At 36.3% G+C, this 21935-nt stretch overlaps 1 protein-coding gene across 1 annotated transcript in view; it reads right to left on the bottom strand.

Annotated features, from left to right (window-relative positions):
- Positions 1 to 2210: 2210 nt before the first annotated feature.
- The window catches only part of LOC107089396 (GRB2-associated-binding protein 1-like), a 22625-nt gene continuing 2900 nt past the window's right edge, over positions 2211 to 21935 (bottom strand). Inside the window, exons 2-13 of the mRNA XM_015382154.1 lie at positions 18043 to 18171; positions 13790 to 13955; positions 10341 to 10524; positions 9070 to 9692; positions 7406 to 7488; positions 7209 to 7318; positions 6138 to 6433; positions 5767 to 5838; positions 4459 to 4555; positions 4035 to 4164; positions 3731 to 3865; positions 2211 to 3535 (exon numbers count right to left, since the gene is read on the bottom strand). Coding sequence (XP_015237640.1) covers positions 3350 to 3535; positions 3731 to 3865; positions 4035 to 4164; positions 4459 to 4555; positions 5767 to 5838; positions 6138 to 6433; positions 7209 to 7318; positions 7406 to 7488; positions 9070 to 9692; positions 10341 to 10524; positions 13790 to 13955; positions 18043 to 18171 — 2211 coding nt within the window. The 3' untranslated portion in view covers positions 2211 to 3349. The remainder of the gene's footprint in view (positions 3536 to 3730; positions 3866 to 4034; positions 4165 to 4458; positions 4556 to 5766; positions 5839 to 6137; positions 6434 to 7208; positions 7319 to 7405; positions 7489 to 9069; positions 9693 to 10340; positions 10525 to 13789; positions 13956 to 18042; positions 18172 to 21935) is intronic.

Below are 21935 nucleotides of genomic sequence, written 5' to 3'. Positions count from 1 at the left end.
TTAAGGGTCTTCCTCAGGGAGCAAGGGTGGCTCCTTGGGAAAGGGTTTTTGAAGTCAGAACCTCTAGAACCTCTATGCCAAAAATAAAAACAGAAAAAATATTTTTTTGGGGGGCAATAAAACAATGAAGCTGGAGACCATCTGTGAACACGAACAGACTAAATGCCAATCGGTCTGTGTCAGTGTGCTCTGTCAAAAACGGGCTCAAACCAGATTCTCTGGCAAACAAACATTTCACAAAACTTAACAATTAAGCACCTGGCTTCTATATATTTTAAATCACAGTGCCACAGAAAACTATTTGCATTTTATTGCTAGAAAGAAAAAAGAAAAAAGACACATCATTTGATTGTTGTAGAAAAATAAAACTTGAATAAATTGAATGCATTTAAACTAATCTCTTTGTTTAATTTGTTTAAAACACAATAGGGGTGGATTTAGGGAATTTGGGGCCCTAAGGAAAGACAGGCATGGCTGCAAACCAAGGACAGCAAATCAAAACTGAAAGAACTCTAGTGATAGCATGTGTTGAATACGTGCTGAATCTTGTTTTTTTTTTTTTTTTTTTGCTGATATTATAGCCTTACAGGGGGAATAATCCCTAGTCAAACCTGTTTCTACCTGCGAGGTAAAAACACAGCTGATAAGAATTCAGACTGTAAAGAGTATAGATACAGGCTTTGATCTGTACTTTATTACACAACCTACGCTTGTTTGTTGATTAGCATTAATCGCGTTTGACTGAATGTCAAAGCTTTGTGTTCCATTCTTGAAAAGCACATAGTAATCAAATTACTCACCTGTGCAACAAAATAAAGTTTTGATGAATATTTCCATGTAAATTGATAAGGTGTTCCTAACAGATAATACCAGAAGACACTTTTTCCATAGGCACAATATATTATATTATATATTATAAACATATTATTATATGTTTTTTTTTTTTTTATTAAGAAATGCTGTTTAACTTTGAAAAGGAATGAGAGTAAATTAGTGGTATATGTTTTATTTCATATTCTTAATTACAATTTACAGCAGGCACCTTTTATACACGTTTACGTCTATAAAATCATTGACTTCATGATCGTTTATATTTATATTTCACAGCTTCTTTGTTTCAACTATTCCACACACTTTTTTTTGCAAATTACAGAGCTTGAACTGATGATCAGGGCTGCTGAACAGATAGCAAGTAAATAATATTTTCATTACTTCTGCTAAGGTTGTGGAAGATTTGGGGAAAAATACAAAGAGTCAAAGACATTAGCAAAAAGATGGCAAGAATTGCATGACATGCATTTTTAGATTGTGACAGCAAAAAGACATTTTGTAGAAACTGAAAACCAACTTTGACGTCACTTTTTAATATTATTGTTATGAGCAGAAAATACCTAACACTTTTTGAAAACAAAAGAAAGTAAACTAGAACGGATAAGAAGGTTCACTTTTTTTGTCTTTAACAGATGCCAACAATTTTCCGCCTTGAATAGTTTCTGTGAGGTGTAGAACATCTTATAAAAAGTATTTTCATTAATGTTGACCATAATTTTAGACCTTTTACCAATAAATCCCAATAATACTTATAGGGTCATAAGTCATCAGCTTATTTCTATTTAAACCAAAACTAATTGAATTCGTTTAGATATTACAGCTGACATTAATTTTTTCACTACTATTACTTCTTGTAAATGTAGTTTCTTCAAGTATCTGCTATAAGAATATTATCTTGTCAATGTATGCTTGAGTGTTACAAGGTTAAACGAAAACCTTACACAGCAGAGAACCACAAAGGACTGTTTTCAGGACAGCAATATTGCTTGGAGAAGATAACGATATAAAATTTTGTTGGTTATCTGCCCTCAGTGAAGGAAAGTTTTTGGAAAAAAAAGTCATAATGGGGATTAAAATGTAACAAAAAAAAAAAGTAAAAGGATAACAAAAAAGAAACAGAGACCATATCAGAGTTTAATCTTGTCTTTTCTCTAGACTGAAAAGTTGAATGTAAGGCTGTCATGAACCACCATCAAGCAGCTGTATTCATTAGTCTTTTCTTTTAAAATAAGAGCAGCAATCTTCACCCACAACAGGAACAAAGGCTCTAATTGATAACAAAGTGTTGAAATACAGTGTGTTGTTTCATAAGTTAAAAATTGTATTTTTAATTTCATGATTTTTTTCAGACATTTAATCATCAGAGACAGCAAAAAAAAAAAACACACCCTTTGAACTACTTTTAAAAATGTAAGTCACTAAAACCTCAACAATTTCCTTAAGTCTTCCCCTGATATATACCATACCATAAACGTGTTAAATTTAGTAAATAAAAAAGATTTTAACTTGCTGGCCACCTTGTTAGGTAAACCTGTTCAACTTATTGTTAACATGCAAAGAATAATCAACTTATCAATGGTATAGATGCCGTTATCTGCTGGTATTTCACTAACATCCATCTCTAAGGGTAACAGGAAACAGTCTAAGAAACTGAAATTAGACTGTGAGCAAAAGCTGTGTGGAGGATAGCATGAAAATATCCGTGTGAAAGAAAACAAAAATAGTAAAAATTACCAATGGTGACAAAAAAGTAGGGTTTTAAAGAAGGACGGTGAGTTCAGAACTTGGCCTTGATTGCATAAAAGCATGGCTCATTTATGAGCCATTCAGAGACGTAGTGGTTAGTGGTATAGGAAACATTTTCTTGCAACAATTTGGATCTCTTAATACCAGCTGAGCATTTTTCAAACACTTTTTCCTGCCTTAATGTTACTGCTAATCATGTTCATGCCTTCTGATGGCTACATCCTGCAGGATGATGCACCACATCAAAAAGCACAAATAACTTTGATAGATAATAGGTAATAGGCAATAGCAAGATAATAGGTCTGTGTTTCCATGATGTTCATAGTCACATGACCAAGATTGACAAATCATCATATGAATTTTGGGAAAACAAGAGCAAAAGCATGATGCTACCATGTTAGAATAGACCAAATCTCTGAGAAATGTTTCTGACTCCTTCTTTGATCTATGCCAAGAAGAACTAATGCAATTCTGATGGTAAAATGGGGACTAGTGAGGTGTATCTAATAACGTGGCTGTTGAGTGCCATTGGACTTTCTGTAGATAAAATAAATGATCACAAGGTGGCCACAAAAAGTGAATGTTTGTGCCATTCATATTATTTATAAGTCATTTATATTTTAGTTAAGCCTTTCAGCAAAAGAAAACAAACGAAAAGAAAACAAGAAGTTAAAATTTAGTGATTTATTGCTTCAAACAAAGAATTGTGTCTCTTTTCTTATGATATCAAAGATGTTTATCCTGTCGGCATGCGTTCTTCTTGGCCTTTTTTTTAGCTTTTCTCCTTTTCTGTGGACATTCTCCCATCATGCCAGGCCTCTCGAGTGTTTTTCAGGGCCTTGGTCCTTTTCGGATCCACAACCACATAGTCTACACGTCTGCGATCACCTCGTGCTCTTTCGTCACCCGCTCCAACTGGCTCATTGCTGTTGGTTCCACCCTCTGCAGTGGAACGTTTCTTGACACGCACAGAAATAAGAAGAAACTTTTTATACAGTTTTCATAAAATTTAGATCCATATTATGTAAGAAAATACATGCATGATGTCTATATCTACAAAATAAGCTCAATTTAGAGAGTTGTGGATATATTGATCTCTACTGGACAAACTCCAGTAAATAAAAATGTATTATTAATATTCTTTTTTTTTTACCTGTCTGGTTGGTGTTGATCGTCCTGTATGGAGATCCAGGTCCAAATACTCCACCTGTTTTTCAGCTTTTGCTCGTTGTAGTAAAGGGCTGCTGACTCCACCTTCAGAGGCTCGGTGGAGAATCATCCTAAGAGACTGAAAACAAGCAGATTCAGATCATAATAAAACAGTGGGCATAAAAATAAGTTATTTAGAGTGACAGTGTGAAAGTAGGGACAATATATAATATAAATGGAACATGTAGATACTACTGTTTGAAATATATTTAGAAAACAGACAGGTGAACAATAATAAAATGTTTCACCTGCTCTCCAGCACTATGACTGAGGTTGGAGGTCACCATGGTAACATAGCTGTCATCTGGGTCATCAGAATCCGAGGAGGGGGATGAACTTTGCACAGAGCTCTGAATAAATGAGCCCCGTGTTGATGGGCTAAGACACATGAAACACGATTAAATTCTCCAAGGAAAAACTTTACTCTTTAGGTTTAATCCATAACCACAGGGTTTTAATTTTTGTTCACTTATTTTAAAAATAATTCCCTCCTAAAACATGCATTTATTTTTCTTGCTTTTCATGTTTTTCATGTAATACTTTGTTGTGGCCACAAGATGGTAGCAGAGAGCAACACAGCCAAGGTCGGTCAGCATGTTATTGAAAGCTCTCCCATTTATTGGTAAACATATTTTATATCAATTTGTTTAAGCTAAATGTTGACTTGCTTACCATCGAGTAAAGGTTCGAGTGACAGGTGAGCGAACAGGAGGTGGGACTTCCTGCCAGTCCTGAGATACTGGTTTGATCTCTAGGGGAGCTGGTTTTACTGGAATACATAAAAAAAAAGAAATAATGTTAACTTATTAAAAAGAAGGGAAGATTAAAATGTCTTGTTCATGCAGGTCAGTTTGTGACAAAGTTTTGTAAATCTGAAAAACTGATATTCTCAGGTGGTCTAAACATAGACAATGCCAAAAAAAAGCTCAGCTTAGGGCATTTCTTTCCTTTGGCAACTGAAGAAGTAGATCCTTTTTTTCAGCTTCAGGTCATTAGTACGTCGCTCTTATTCAGTCTGTACTGTCCTGGTATATCTCTGGGTTTATCCACGAGACAGGGACTAACTAGACTGCAACAAGCACTCAGATCCATAGAGGGAAATACTGGCCTTCCTTATAGGGACAAAGACAGTTCTTCAATCAGGAAACAACAAGCAAGCAAAGAAGCAGAAGGAAGTGATACAGCTAATACCTCCAAAGTTTATTACTTCTTTGAACAGTGAAAGTGCTGACCTAGTCAACCAGACAATAACAATGTTCTGATTAATGCTGATGAATGACGCACCGATAGACGGAAAGATATTCAAAGCTTTTTTTGTAGTATTTTGTGGTCAGAGATGAACATTTCTATCATTTAGAAATGTTAGATATCTTCATTTTTTAAAGTAAAAAAAAAAAAGTGACCAAGCAACATTAATTCCAAACCATTGCAATGGCTATTTTTGTAAGAACTTGAAAGATTTCCAAACAGCCAAGTCAAAACTTTTTTTTTTTTAGTTTATTCTCTGCAGCTGACTTAGCACCGTTCTGTGCTCTACAAAGATTGAAGCACTCACATTCTTTTCTGTAGCCATCTGTAAAGGTGCAGGGTGCTGCATACTGATTGGTGCCTAGGGAGTATGCTTAGTTGTGAACTTTTGGAGTCAATCCAGGAGACACACAGTCTCTTCTCTAACCGTTAAACCACAACTTCCCCATTAATCTGTGTTCCCAAGAAAAGGCAACCTCTTTAAGTGTTTGCAGAAATGAAAAACATGAAATTTTAATTCTATTGTTTCCATAGGCAGCAAATTTTGGTCTACTGCTGTTGGTTAACATATGGGCTGCTGTCAGAACACTGTTCTGTGGTCTTGTCAAGCAAACTGGGTGCAAGTAAATAATTAATACTGAAAAGTGGAGTCACACAAGAAGGTGGGAAGAAACAATGAAGCATTTCGTGTCTGTATACTTATGTTTATAGCTATAGGGTAAGAGTTGGTACCTTTTGTTTTATGATTCATTTCTACAGAGCTCTGGTTGCTGTGTTTCTCCACAGTGTGACTGCCACCAGCTCCTGCAGAGATGCAATTTGAAACAGAAAACTGCATTAGGAATACCTATACTGTAATAACTAATTAACAGTTTAAAGTGTATATACACACACTCTATATATAAACTAGACACCCTGTTTAACCATAATTTGTCATTAGGAATAGTTAAAGATTTTTGATGTTCTTTGTTGAAAGGAGAACACCTTTCACTTTCTGTATCCTTAAATTGCCCTTGCTAATTTCTAAATGCTTTGAGAAATTTCATCTACCAATAAAAAATGCCCTGTGAGCAGCAGTAATTCCTTGACTGATTCCCACTGACCTTTTCTTTGTGGCTTCAGATTACGATGGATTGGGGGAGGCACGACTTCTGCTTCACCCACATTACTGTTGGTTATTGTATTTCTTCGCGTTGGTGGTGTAGAGGGAATGACAGGAGTCATGGTGGAATTCCGAAAACCCATGTGGGCAGGTGGAGGCACTTGCCTCCCCAGGAATGCTAGGTCACACGTGGCAGGAATGGGATTAGCAGAAAGGGAAGAGATCAGGGGGGTCATTGGGACGTAGTTGCCATCTCGGAGCTCAGTAGTAGAGTCAGTTGGGCCTCCTGGATGGAGCCTGGATGAAGAGAGGAACACATTGGTGGACTTAAATTAACCTTTTAATTGTCATGTCATGACCATAGGACTTGTGTTGCATCTCCAAATTTACAGCCTCATACTGCCACAATAAGGCTACTGCCCAATGGTAGACTAGACTCTCCCAAGAAGTAAACCACAGCAGCCAACTTAATTCATGATTTTTCAGACATTTTTATTGATTTGTGAAATCTTAACAACTTTTTTTTTTTAAATTATGTATGTCCAACCATTAATTAGGAGTTATAACTCACATCCATCTTCAAATTTAATGCTGAACACTATAAAAAGCTTTAAAAGACCCTACTTGAGTATTAATCAGCTTCAATATATTTTTGTGTTCATTGTGGGTTTTTCTTTCATTAAACAAGGGGTTACAACAATCATGTGCATGTGTGTATTAGTGAAAAGAGGCGGATCTTAAAAACAACTACATTACAAACTACATTTCTCAAAGGATTGAAAATTAGAATTTCCTCTTGCAGCAAATATTGATGATTTTAAATTAATCTTTTTTTCTATTATTTATTTGTCCTAATTTTATGTCAAATACTCACGCCTATTGTTAAACATCTCTATTTATACACTTCATGTACTCATTTTATTTAATTAGCATCTGTCTGCTTTATTAAAACCATCACACACTCAACAATAATCTCACAATAACCTTCATTTGAACTCATAGTTTGAAAAAGATTTCAGTACCTCAGCAGCTCATTAAAACAACATGACAAAGTGTTTCAGTACTGACTCACCTTGCTGTAACTGGTGGCTCAGTGGTGGCAGCACTCATAGGAACATAGTTTTCATTTACATCATCATCTTCATAACAAACGCTACCAAGTGGCACCATGCCTTTATTAAACTGAAGGGGGGGAAAACAGTAGAAGAGAAAGTGATTTAAAATGAACAATAAAGTAAACCATCAGCTCAATTGAAGGTGCTAACTTACAAAGTAGGTGTTAAAGCTCTCACTGAACTCAAACATGGTAGCTCTTTCAGATTGAGACCGAGGAAAGAAGACAGACTCGCTACCTGAAATACAGAAAAAAAAGAAAAATCTGTATCATGCATCTTAAAGGTGAGTGCATCCGACTGACAGTAATAGGCCATCATGAAAGGTTAAAACAACGTTTCTGCTCACGGGTGTATTTTTTTCAGGTCTCATTTACTCAAATTTTTATATGAATGTGGATTGGACAGATTGCCTGGAAGAAAAAATTTAATTAATGCTGTTTCATAAATTCTTCCTCATTTCACTTTTCATTGTGTTTCTGTTGCTGCTAAAACAGCATTTATTATGAAGAATAAAACTAAGCAAACACTGAAGGCTTAACTAAACAATATGTCTTTGTTTCACTGTGGGGAAAACTCTCATCTTCTTATTACCTACAGTTCTAATGAAATCCCAATGAACACAAGCTGGGGTTGTTCCTCTAAGCATAAAAACATCCATGAACCCTGCTACTCCAGGGGAATAAAGCTTCTTAAAGTATAAAGGTCACAACACTTGCCAGTGTTCTACCTCACACAGTAACTAAAACTGTGGTAAATGTTTTATAGCACAATTTTCTCTCACTAACTATATTTTATTTACACTTTTTTATTTTACCCTTTGTACCACTTTTGATTTTTTCAACAACAAATCTTGCAGTGTATTATTTTTTTTAGCTGCTATTTGTAAAGTATAGACAATTAACAGAAACAGTGGATTCAGAAATTAATCAAATAAAAAAAAAGATGTTCCTTTTGGAACTACAATCTATTTAGACAATGTCTTTTTTTGTTGCTATTTTTCTACAGATACCCATTGATTAAGTTAGATACCGATGCTGGATTAGAAGGACTGCTTTTCAGTTTCCTTTTTAATTAACACTAATGATGCCCTACCAGCCTGAAGTCATGACTCTGTTAAAGGTTTAGTGGAGGATATTATTTTTTCCGGTGGATCATCAAGACAAGTGGTCCTCCGAATTGTCAATCATTCTGGTGATATGTTTAGGTAAGGCCGTCCTACGTGCTCATCCCCATCTTAACTTACAGGAGGTGAGTCTGACATAGTGGAAACATTTTAAATCTGGAAAGTAAGCCTGTATGAGCGATGCAAACAGCAACTTTTATACAAAGGGTGCACGAGGAGAAATAGGCTTGTGAAATATGCTATCCCCCCATTTAGTAGGCATTCCCTCTCAGGAGCGGGTACAGGGTTGTGCATGTGCATATTTTTTTAAACGTGGAGAGGGTGGGTCTTTACGAAAATTTGCGAAAATCCTCCACTATACCTTTACTGCTACTCAAGCTCTTCTATTGCCTTGCTTTTTGCGAAGGTGTGCAGTCATGTTGCAACAGGAAGTGGAGATCCCCAAAGTGACTGCCTACCAGGGTGATGGAAGCTGTGTCAAAATATACTTGCATGCTGCAGCAATCAGGAAGACAAACCATCACTGAGTGAGAGGAGTTCAGCTTAGCTTCTAAAAAAACCCAGGTCCATTCCACAATCACCTATTCAAGAAATGGTCAAACTGGCAACCGCTAAACCAAGAATTCTCCATTTGATTAATTACAAATAGATAATTGGTTAACGTTCTGTGTATGCTTTTAGTTATGATGTTTTACCTTTCATTAGTTTACCTTGGTTAAAGCTTTCATCTCTCTTCTCTGGCACCGAGTTTGCTCTTGGTAGTGTAGCAGGCCCTGTGCCAGCAGTGGAGCTGTCTCCATGTGGTGTCACGGCTTGGGGCTTGGGTGGTCGAGGAGGAGGAGTTGGAATGGCAGTGTTGAGCTCGGCCTGAGTTAACGAATCCACACTAGGTGTTGAAGAGGGACGCCGAGGAGGAGGTGGTTGTGGAGTGGCTGCTGGTCGTGGGATCTGGTAGCCACTTGTACTTGAAGGTTGCGAGTTGATGCTGGAGTGATTGTCATCGCTCAGTGGCAAAGCTGCAGGGCGCAGGTGGAAATCTAAGGAGTGCTTTCTAGGATGAGGGGAGGGGTGGCAATGAGGTCTGGCAGCTCTTTTCTGGAAGTCAGAAGTCATGCTGGCATCCAAGGACTGACTCAGTGGGCTCGTCATGGCAGCTACTGTCCAAGGAGCCATCCGGAAGCCCGTTGAGGATGGAAGGCTGTTAGGTGGAAGGGAAGGAGAGGAAGAGCAGGAAGAGGAGGAAGAGGTGGCCAATGGAGGAGGGTAGAGGGTATCATTGTTGTCTGTTTCAAGAGAGGTGGATGAACCCAAAGGAGGTCTAAGGACGACAATTCAAACATAGGAGGTTTATTAATATTGGTGCTTTTTTTCTCATTGAAAGCAAACAATGCAAATGCATAGTAAAATTTTATGTATTTTATTTCTTCCATCATTATTTCTTTTGCCTAGTGAATGTTCTAGTGCGACACAGGTGGTTGAAAAGAAGAGAAATCTGTTCACCAAAGTAAGCTATAACTACATTGTCTTTGTTATGAACTCTACCATGATGTTTGGGGAAGTGAGCCCTTTCAGAAACATGTAGGTGTGATCCATGTTGAGCTGATAATCCCTCCCTATTAGCAGCAGCATGTCTAAACCTGAACCTTTCTTCTTTTGCTCTTGGATGGTTTTATTTAACATGGAATATTTATAGCATTTATACAAACATGGATGTGTCTCAGAAAAAAAACAAACAAAACTTTATATTCAGTAAAAATCATACCTTCAGAGGTCTTAAAGACTTACTGCTTTCATCTAATCACTGGTTTAATAGGTATATAAAATCAGTTTAGGGACACACAACTTTAAACCTGTTTTAGTATAATTTGCCAGTTCTTAAAATGTATAATTTTGTAATATTAGAACTCACTTCTCAATTTTAAGACAATGAAGATCTAAATTGTTTATAGTCTTAATGGTTGTTTACCTGGTGTGAGTCTGGCAGTTTGATAGCCACAGATAGTCTTCCTCAGCACCGCTAACATGCTCCAGATGACGCACACTGACTGGGTCATATGGGGTTGGGAGGGACACTGTTACCATGGAGATAGCGGGTGTGCCCCTGGATGTGGTCACAGAGGCAGAGGTGGAGTTTGGTGTCCTTTCTGAAACTAAATAAAGTAAAAACCATATTCAGTCAGCGTTGTTGAGAAATATACCTTCCAGCTTATGCTATAGGTGTAGCGGTTTTGTTCTCCAATCTGCATGGTGTTTAATAAAGATGATTGCATGACTTCTCTTTTTGGTTTAACAGCCATTTCTTGCAGCAAACAGACCTGAACATGAAAAAAAGCATGTTCGGACTGATGAGGAATGATAGCAGTTTCTTGTCAGGTCTGCAGGACAAACAAATTGAGCCTGACTCACTGTCCATTAGCACAAGCCAACACATTATATTAGCTTTATTGCAAGCCCAAGCAAAAGTGTGGAAACCCAAATGCCACCATGCATTCCTCTACATAGTGAAGAAATTATTCAACTTGACAAATGTTGCCACATCTTTAAACCACGCTTAAATCATGTCCAATTGTGCTTTGGTTTCTGTTCATACTTAAGTGACTGTTTGACATAATATTTTCCATATGTAGGCCTACTTGTTTATTAATGTCTTTTTTTTTTGTTATTTTTTATTTCCAGGTTTTATGGAATGCACTTTATGGAATGAAATGTTTTATTTACTTTCCGAAAAGCTGTACTAAATGAAATTTAATTTTTGTATACGCTCTGTGTATACAAAATGACAATAAAAGTTGTCTACGTTTTAGTGTCATTACACTGTCACAAGTACAGAGTAACGAAATGCACTCTCTGCATTTAACCCATCCCTTGGGGGCAGTGGGCTGCCATTGTACGGTGCCCGGGGGGCATTGTGAGGTTAAGGGTCTTGCTCAGGGACCCAGAATGGCAGACTGTGAGAGTGTGTCTCAAACTACGAACCTCTGGCTTCCAAGCACAATGCCCTAACCACTTGGCTGCCACTCCCATAATCCCATCATAATGTCTACCAAGACCCTTGGTGAATGACAGCATGAAACCTGGAATATTACAACCAACTTAAGACTCTTCTAGGTTTGTATTGGAGTTAACCTGGCAGCAGACAGATTGATATGTGTAGAACTGAGTTGAGTTCTACGTTATCAATCTGGGATGGCTGCCGTTCATTCTGTCGGTGAAAAAGAGGGATGTTTAGTACAATACTTCCAGCTGATTGGGTGACGTGCAAGCTAGTACAGTACCTGCTAGTATGCTTGATCATACGCTTTCAGTCAATGCTAGCTGCGCATCCCCTGTGACTGTCATCCTTCCTTGGCCCAAAAAACACTTCTGGCATCTCATTGTTCCGACGCGCTGTTTTTTTACATGATGGATGTATTAGATGGAGTCTTTCAAGATGGATTTGTCGTGAGACTGAAAACTCAGATCTTGCAACAACCCAGCTAGCAGCACTAGGTTGTATTGTAGTGCCCAGTTAAGAAGAATGGCTGGTTAATTGATTGAAAATTGTCTTTCTTCTTATTTTTCTTTTATTTGTCCATTAAGTGGACATTTTTCAATCTATTGCATTATCACACACTCAAATCAGACTGTTAAAGCTACACCTAATTATATGTTTTTGGTTCTTCTGTTTAATTACTTGATGACTGAAATAGTGGATCAACAAATCACCTGGCTGCAACCAACTTGAGCTGCTGTCATCACAATGGGAAAGAAATTGGATTTAAAAGACTTTGGACATTACATGGTTGTTGGCAAGATCAAGAACGGTCTCAATAGGATAAAAAATATCCAGTGATTAGCAGATCTGAGGATGAAAAAGCCTTGCTGATACCATAGGAGAAAACAAGATATGTTTAAAACGATAACAAGATTTAGTTTCAAGTTTAACTCTGACTACCACAGATGTAGGTCAGTTTAAACATGTAAGGATGGACCCTTCTTGCTTGGTATCAATGAGTGCTGATGTTGTGATGTTATTGAGGCTCATCATCTTGGCACATGTAACAAACTGAGCATTGACCCAACTCCACCTGTAAGCTATCATTCATTCATTACCACAGTTTCCATCTTCTGATGATGACTTCATGCCTGATTGATAATAAAACCTTTATATATTTTAGAACCATTTCTAAGATTATGGTTACTTGTAAAATTCAATGTTTTACTCCAGCTGGGGAATAAAAATAGATCTCAAGAACTGAAAGCTGAAAAATGTACAGCAACAGTGCAATGCTATATTATATCTATAAACAATGTTTTAATCCTTACTGGATTCATGCCACAAAATATTTTAGAGTATTTAGCAATATTTGCAAAGTTTACCTAAAAATAAATAAGTGTCCTGTAATTGTCTATGGCACACTGTTATCAAAATGATTCAAGAAAAATAGACATCTAGGTATATCATACCTTAATGTCTATTTAAAAGGTTACCAGCTTTGCCAGTTACCTTGTGTTTTTGCAAGAATCTCCAGCAGGAACATTAGAAACTAATTAACTGAACAACAAGCCGAGTGTGTGAAAGAAGCTGCATGTCATCCAAATCTTGTGTGAGTGGCTTTTAATCATTTTACCTCATTGTTAGCTATTTGTGTAAAAGGTAAGGTAATAATTTTCTATGGATCGAGTAGAAGGAAAAATAAAAGGTTATAAATTTCTTTCTCACCTCATTAAATGCGACTGTCGAATTTTAATACATTACCATATCTGGATGCTTTTGACATTACTGTAGAATTTGTAAGCATGTTTAAAATTAAAAGTTTATAAATAAATTTTAGTTAGCCTGGAATAACTATTTTTTTAAGGGTATAGAGTCTTAAAGGACTGATCATAGAAATACTCCAGATTGAGAACGGCAGTAACTATGTATGGAACCCATAGAAACTCTTTCCAGTTTGTCTCCCATTCGTTTTATTAAATCTAAAAATCTACATTTCAATAATCCAAAACATATTAGCTAGCATTATCAATAATGCTGTGCGATGCTCTTAAACTAAACATCCACTAATCTCTGAATTAAAATTGCTCCAGTACATATGCAGTTTAAATTAGACTGCATAATATTATTTAAGCACATGCCTAAAAGTTTTTAAAGATTTATAAAAGAATAAAAACACTGAATTATTCCCATAAAGTATAAGATGTTGTGCAGAACAAAGTGTATTACTGACATATTTTAATATTGATATCATACTTTGCACTTCTCTGATTCACTGAAGAAACCCAAAGGACCTTTCGTCCATATTTTTCTCTGCATGTTCTCCTGTTTCCCCTCCTACTAGTTTTCACGCTGAGTCAATATCAGCCCACAGACTAAATGCAAGTACATCACAGCAAAAAGAGACATTTTGGATTTGGCTTTTCTTATTTTTATCATACCATCATCGGTGGGATTGAAGCCACAAAGGAGACAAATGGACGTCACCCAGCGGTTCATGTCCTCCTCAGACTCGGCCACCAGGTACCAGGTTCTCTCTGCGGTTCGCAGGTCAAAAACAAAGCTGCTCTCCAGCTCTTTTTTTGTGAAGGAGAGGCCAGCATCTACCTGGAGGAAATAATGGAAAAAGAATCAGATATCTGAATCAAATTGTTTACAGAACATCAAACTCTTCCCCTGACAGACAATTGATAATATGCTGCTATAAAAAAATCTAAAGTCAGCCTATTTTTGTTTTCCTTTGGCTGCTTCTCTTAATTTTTTTCTGCTAGTATTTGGACATTTTGTTTTCATTAATTTTGTTGACCTCAGGTAGATGGAAATATTTATCATAAAAGGCTTGTAAACTTAAAAGGATATTTTTTTGTTCTATCTGCATCTAGGAATTAAACATATTTGTAAATGTAGACAAATGTAAGGCAAGCCACGTTTTGTTTGTGTAGCAATTCAGTACATCGACAACTCAAAGTGCTTTACATGAATTAAACGATACAATAGAAGAAAAATAAAGAATAGTTAAAGCAATTAAAGATAAAAACAAGATAAAAGCAAGTAGTAAATTAAATAAAACAGTTGGATCACAACCTTTGACTAATGATAACTTGGTTAACAGTTTAACTTCGACATTCAGAGACATTTCTTATCAAATGGGTTTTTAACTGACTTAAGAACTCAGGCTTTCAGCACTTTTACAGTCTTCTGGGAGTTTTTTCCAGATCAGTGGAGCCTGAGAACTAAATGCTGATTGTCCATGTTTGGTTCTAATTCTGGGTGGACAGGGTAGGCTGGAACTAGAAGACCTGATAAAGACAGCCAACGCTGTGGTTGGTTGACAGTCACCTGGTGACATTGTGCTGTAAAGGTGTGTGTAAAATACTTTGCAAGGTTATAGTAACTGATATTGTTGTTTGCTATAATCTCAACTAAGGAGAGCCTGTAGATGTTGAATTGGAGGGGCCCCAAAAGGGAGCTTTGAGGAACCCTGCCAGTGGTGCCGCATGGGGGGGAAAGTTAGGATAATTCCAAGGGCCCTTGACTTAGAGGGGGCCCAAAAGAAGAAGAAAAGATATGTCCCACTAGATATTTGAAATAGAAAAAGAAAATCCTGCAGTAAAATAAAATGTCCTTGTGTTCTCCCTGATCTTCCAGCATTAAATATTTTCACAATTTTATTTTGTTTTGTTTCATTTTTATTTTTCAAGAAAAAAAAATTAAGCGAGGATTTATCCAGCATTTGTAATGAGCCTATTGTGTGAATGTAACTAACACAGAGGCCAAGCAACTGAGCCAGAAAGCTCACAGAGCTGAGAATGTACATTTACAATCCAGACCAGGCAACAGGAAAAAAAGCCATAGTCTTTATGTTAACATCATCTGCGCGCTAGTAAATGTTAAACAGGATATTTAGAATTAAATAATTGTCCTTGTCCCTCCTTCATCGTGTAAACAGATGGTCCACCAGCAGCAGTCCGATCTCTTTATATATAAAAATTGAAACACATTTTTTTTCTACACAATGATCACTATAAAATGAAATGACCTTGCAGTTGTTTGTACTTGACCCTGGACAGCTGAAGGCAAACATTGGGTAGCCTCCAGCAGCCTGTATTACAATCATTGTAATACTTCATTTAGACTTTTATATTCAGACTGAATTATGGCCACTAAAAGACATCTAAAAATCATGATCATTCTCATGAGCAGCCTGACACAGCTACACCAAAAATACATATATATTATTGTCATTATATATATATATATATATATATATATATATATATATATATATATATATATATATATATATANATTCCAAGGGCCCTTGACTTAGAGGGGGCCCAAAAGAAGAAGAAAAGATATGTCCCACTAGATATTTAAAATATTAAAAAAAAATCATCATACATTTTCCTTGTGTTCTCCCTGATCTTTCAGCATTAAATATTTTCACAATTTTATTTTGTTTTGTTTAATTTTTATCTTTCAAGAAAAAAAAAAAAAAATTAAGCCAGGATTTGAAATGAGCCTTTTGTGAGAGTGTAACTAACACAGAGGCAAGACAAGGCAACCAGAAAAAAAGCCATAGTCTATACGTCAGCATCATCTGAGCGCTAGTAAATGTTTAGCAGGATATTTACAATTAAATAATTGTCTTTGTCCCTCCTTCATCATGTAAACAGATGATCCACCAGCAGCAGTCCGATCTCTTCAAGTCATCTCAACCAGCCCCAGTGAAGAAGGTGAACCACATTATGTCCAGTTCAAAAACTTGAAAATGAAACTTTTTAATTTATAAAAATTTAAACAAATTTTTTTCTACACAATGATCACTATAAAATGAAATGGTCTTGCAGTTGTTTGTACTGGATCCTGGACAATTAAAGGCAAACATCAGTTAGCCTCCAGCAGCCTGTATTACAATCACTGTCAAAAAGTCAGTTAGATTTTTATATTCAGATTGAATTATAGCCACTAAAAGGCATCTACAAATCATGATCATTCTCATAAGCAGCCTGAAACAGCTATACAAAAAATACTTATATATTATTGTCATTACATGTATACATGAATGAAAACTAAATTAGCATAAAAACTGTCCTTTGTTAAGGTATAGAGAGACAAAATGGGAAAATATTTTTAAAATCCAAAACCTATTTTCTTTTCAAGTGTATAAAGATACATCTAGTATCTTATCAAGTTAATGTATATTTAACTTTCATGTGAGGATAATTTTCCTTTATTAAAATTGTACAGTAAAAATTGCATTGAAAATGTAAATCAGCGGTCCCCAACCACCGGGCTGCGGACCGGTACCGGTCCGTCGGTCATTTGGCACCGGGCCGCACAGAAAAAAGTATATATGTATATATATATATATATATACATATATACTTTATCGACGATCAGAGTCTGAGTGATATTTTATTTTGAAAAATATAAAAATTGCTGTATTCTCTCCCAATTACATCTGTGCCTCTTGACACAGGTTATTCAGTTCAAGACTCATCCTATCTATAACATCCTATCTTTGTGAAGCGGGATTTTCTGCGGTTATAGCGACCAAAACAAAGCTGCAGAGCAGACTGGACATCAGGAGCACACATTCTGTGTCATTGTCTCCGATTACGCCTAGATGGGACCAGCTTGTTGTTTTATTTTTATGCTGTTTGTATTTGATTTTATGCCAGTCGTATCATTTTACTTGATCGTATTTACCCCCCCTGGCTGGTCCGTGAAAATATTGTCTGACATACAGTATAGCGGTCCGTGGTGCAAAAAAGGTTGGGGACCGCTGATGTAAATTACACTCTTTGGTGCATCTTTACCTGTCCTTCAGGTAGGATTTAAACGAGAAAGGCCAAGTTTTCCAAGAAATTCAAATAAAGTACCAGCACTATGGTTCTTCCACAGTCTGAAATATTATGGATGTTTTTTAACACCTTAATCAGGGCAGTCTCTGTACTGTGGTTGGCATGGAAGCCTGAATGGAAGACATCAAAGCAGCTGGTCATTGATAAAAAGGAATTTAATTGTTGAAAGAACTTTTTATAGTCTTAGTGATGCATGGGAGGATTGAGATCAGCCTGTAATTCTGCAGGACAAATTTGTCCAATATTTTCTTTTTCAATAACTTTTTATTTTATTTTATATACTCTAATAATCCCAGAGGGAAATAACTGCTCTGTATTTAACCCATCCCCTTGGGGAGCAGTGGGCTGCCATTGTGCGGCGCCCGGGTAGCAGTGTGGGGTTAAGGGTCTTCCTCAGGGAGCCAGAGTGTCAGTCTGTGGGAGTGGGGGATCGAACTCACAATGTCAGGATTCAAAGCCCTATGCCCTAACCACTAGTGCCTTCACTCCCCCACTCCCTCACTCCCCCACGAATAACGAAGGATCTTTAGGCACCTTTATGCAGGCTGCCTGTGAATAGTAATACATTGCTCCTACAGCTACAGTCGAATGAATTATTGAGAAATGTAAATTACAATTTTTGCACCAAGGATCAATACATCAGTGAGGTCATTTATATACATACAATAGTCACTCAAGCAGTTGTTCAGCACTGGCTTGCTAGTACTACTGCTTTAATTCTTAAGGGCATAGATTCAAAAAGGGGTTGGAAACATTCCTTAGAGTTTTTCATCCATATTGCTATGATAACATCATGCAGTTTTTTTATCTTGCTTTTGTGCATTTACCTGCTCACAGAGATTCAAATTGATGGTGCCAATCGGCCGTCTGGAATGCTGGTTCTTGTAGTACTGAAGGACATCTGGTTCTCCACTTAGTCGACCACTTCGCAGGACAAACCAACGTCTTTTCCATGCCTGTACAGACATAGTCATTACAGAGATATATTAATATAATTTTTCCAGATCATATGTTGAAGAAAAGCATAACAGCATAACACTATCAGCCCTTGAAGGCAAAAAACCAGGGGCATCTAAACTGTTGCTCTGGAGCTGCAAGGGGTTCTTTGGGGCCTCTAAATTGGCTCTCAATAGCTATCACACAAACAAATCCAAATATGGAATTCTGTTTTTGCTAAATTTATTTATTTTTTTTAATAATTATATCACCAAAAAACAGAAAACAACTGTGACTTTTTTTATATATATATATAAAATGAGAAGACGGTTGCTTTATTAGATATTAAAAATTGCAAGATGTGTTTTTTTAAAAGGTCATGTAAGATTATTGGCTTTTGGCAGTTGTTTCTGCTCAGCTGGGAACAAAAATGACTCTTTGAATTGTAAAGACTCCCCACCCATGTTCAGCTGTTATTTTGGACTCAACTCTTCGTACACAAAGTTGGCTGCTAATTGTAAGATCAGATTATGAATGTTTTTCATTTTTCTCTCCCACACACATCCCTATTTTGTCTAAATTCAAGTCCTGTCTTTATGCCCAGGGTTTCATGCTCCTGCAAGCACAGATGTTAACTAAGCATAGCACACTTACAGTGAACTGTATAAATGTTTCACACTGTTCTCTGGATGTTGTCATCACACAACAGGCAATATGGGTACAGATTCTACCACAGGGGAGCCACAGAATAACACCTTAGACAGTATTTCTACATGACTCACAACCTGTGAGTGTGTGTTTGCGTTTGTTGAGTGTTAGCATGTAGGTAGGGTGTGAAAGACGCATCATAATTATTTAAAGGTGTGAAGCAGAGCATGGAGAAACGTTTTAATGTGATTTTTGCTTCACACCTCCGTATTTGGGAGACAACACTTAGTTTTAAAAAGTTTTAGCTGCTTCTGTTTATTACTGTTGCTGCACAGCTTGTGTGTGGAAATGAACCTCTACCAGTCCAAAAATAGAATTCCCTTCTCATCCCTACTGACTAGCATTTCTGAACAAAACTAATAAGATTCCAGAGCATTAAAGTAGAAGCGCTGATGTATGTTTATGTGATGAAAGTGTGCTTAAGTTAAGCGCTTTGAGGCACCTTCCCTCTTTCTTTCCAAACACAGACAGGAAAAGGAAGTAGCCGGACAGGAAATGCTGGTAAAAGATGGCAGTGGAAGTGCTTGTTTATTCCCTATTCCCCTGGTTCTGTTTGATAGTCGCTTTTCTTTAGAATGCAGGCAAAATGAAAACAGCAGGGGGGCTTCTGAATGTAGGAAAATATTTTTCTTCTCCTTTGAGACGTTTTTTTTTTTTTTTAGCTTCAGTTACTTTAATGACTCATTGGTGAAGATGTGCAAAAACCCTTTGATTTAATGACTCTTTAACTGCAGCTGTACAATTTCAGTAGAAAACATTGAAAACAACTTAAGAGTTAATGGTATATAATATTTTCATTTTGTTACTTATTTAATATCCAGTATATAAAATGTTAATCTAAAATCATGAATGCATTTATTCTGTTGTTGTTGAAACAAACAGGGCGTTTACCATTAAGGACAATATTCCTTTTATCTGCAATATTGATGAGGTCTTTGGCTACTTAAAAAGTCCTTTACCTTATTTGCGGATAGCAGTAGATATAGTATGAAGATATTTTTTTTTTGACAGAAGGGAAGACAATAGAATAAAATAAACCCTTAAACTGCTGTCACCCCTTGTTGTTGGAATATGTTAAAACAATTACTGTTATCTACTATTAATTGACAGTTCATTAGAAGTAAGGTTTATTTATATAGTCCATTTTGGTAGCAAGATGATTTAACGTGCCATACACAATTAGAAAAAGATAAAGAAAAGAATAATGTAGCGACATGCAGGCAACCAAAATTATTTAAACATAATAAATATGATGAAGTAAAACCAATTAATTCTAAGAAAACTATAGCTCTAATACCAATTAAAGGGAAGTGTTACAAGGGAGTATCGGGCTAGTGGGTTAGAGCAGTGCGCTTGTGTCCTGAGATGGTTGCAAGTAGCCAGTTTGATCTCCACAGCCTCCACTCTGGGTTCCTGAGCAAAGACCCTCACAATGGCAGCCCACTGCTTGCCAAGGGGATGGTTGAAAATGCAGGGAACCAATTTCCCCTATTGTGGGATAATAAAGGGATTTGAATTTTTGTTTTTACATTAGGTTACACTCATCTAAGAAATTTTGGAGAAGGACGAAAAACATAAACAGCCATACACCAGGAAAACAACAGTTAAAGGCGGTGTCCTTTGGTTTCACCTATTAAACACAATGCAGCCTTGACCCTTTTCCTCAGGCAGTTTCACCACTATTAGCATTTGACTAAACTCTTATTGCTCTTTTTGCCAATCAGCTCTCAATTGTGTTTATCCCAAACAACCCCTGTAGTCGACTGTGGGGTCAGTGACTCACGTTTCTTTAATAACAGGTTTTGTTTGAACTACGACTTCTAACCGTAAATCACACAACCTTTGATAAGAATAGAAGTCTTTAGGGACGAGAGCTGCAATTGTCCCCAAATAATAAGACATTAATTGTTTTTTTCTGTCTTGTGAATTAGATGCTGAAACAAAGATCCTTGTCTGAAACATAAATAAAGAATTTATTTATGTTTAATAAATAAATAAACATAAATAAATTCTAGCATGTCGCCAAGAATTTCATTTAATGAGTGGTAAAATGAGAACCAGCAGAGTGTTTTTATCTTACCTTTCAGACTGTTTATTGCTTATTGTTAAAGGGAAGTATCATTTAGAGAGGAAGATCTAAAGTAATAATGATAAGCTCTCTTCCTGTGACAGACCCCTCAGGTCCCCTAATGTTTCCTCATTTGACCTTTGAACTCCGGAAGAAAGGCACAATGGATCTAAAATAACGCTTCCTCCTTCCTGCCTCTAAACTATATTTAACAGTACTTCTTTGATTTGATATTTCTTCCTTATTATTTTTCCTTTTTTTTTCCAAAAACAGTTCAAAAACATCATGTTGACATTTACTACCAACTTTCCACAACAGCAGTGAGGTTACCATGAATCAGCTTTTATTCTTTACCAGACACACTAAATATTAATTTCTTTATTTTTTCTTTTTCCAGCTTTTATTGTCATTACACTGTCACAAGTACAGGGCAACGAAATACACTCTGTGCATTTAACCCATCCCCACTTCCCCCTCTTTGTGGTTCTGCTATTTTTTAATAATACTAATAATAATAATACATTTTATTTAAAAAGGCGCCTTTCTGGACACTCAAGGTCACCGTACAAAAACATAAAAAAGTGTCAGAAAAAAATAAAAATAATAATTATAAAGACATTTAAAAACATTTAAAAAATACAGAGGCTGTGACAGTGAAATTTATATTTTTAAAGAGAATAAGCAATCTTGAACAGATGGGTTTTGAGTTGCATTTTAAAATGGAGAATTGAGTCCGTATTTTTTTAAACTAATCAGTAAAACCAAGCTGAAAATGCAGAGTGAAAGTGACAAATTTCCTTGTATTTGTATTTATTGTTTAATAAAGTAACTACTTTTTTTTTTGAGTATCAATCATCATTGAATCGGGCCACACTTGTTAGTCCATGTATTACAGCTATGGCCTTTGTCTATTCTAAAGTGGTCCTGATGCCAGAAAACAAACAAACAAATAAACAAACCAAAAAAAAAAACTTGTACAAATTTTTATATATATATATATATATATAT

Source organism: Cyprinodon variegatus, unplaced genomic scaffold (assembly GCF_000732505.1).
Source record: "Cyprinodon variegatus isolate N-32 unplaced genomic scaffold, C_variegatus-1.0 Scaffold251, whole genome shotgun sequence".
NCBI lineage: Eukaryota > Metazoa > Chordata > Actinopteri > Cyprinodontiformes > Cyprinodontidae > Cyprinodon > Cyprinodon variegatus.
Note: the sequence above shows the minus strand (reverse complement) of the source record. Positions and strands in the feature narration are given on the sequence as shown.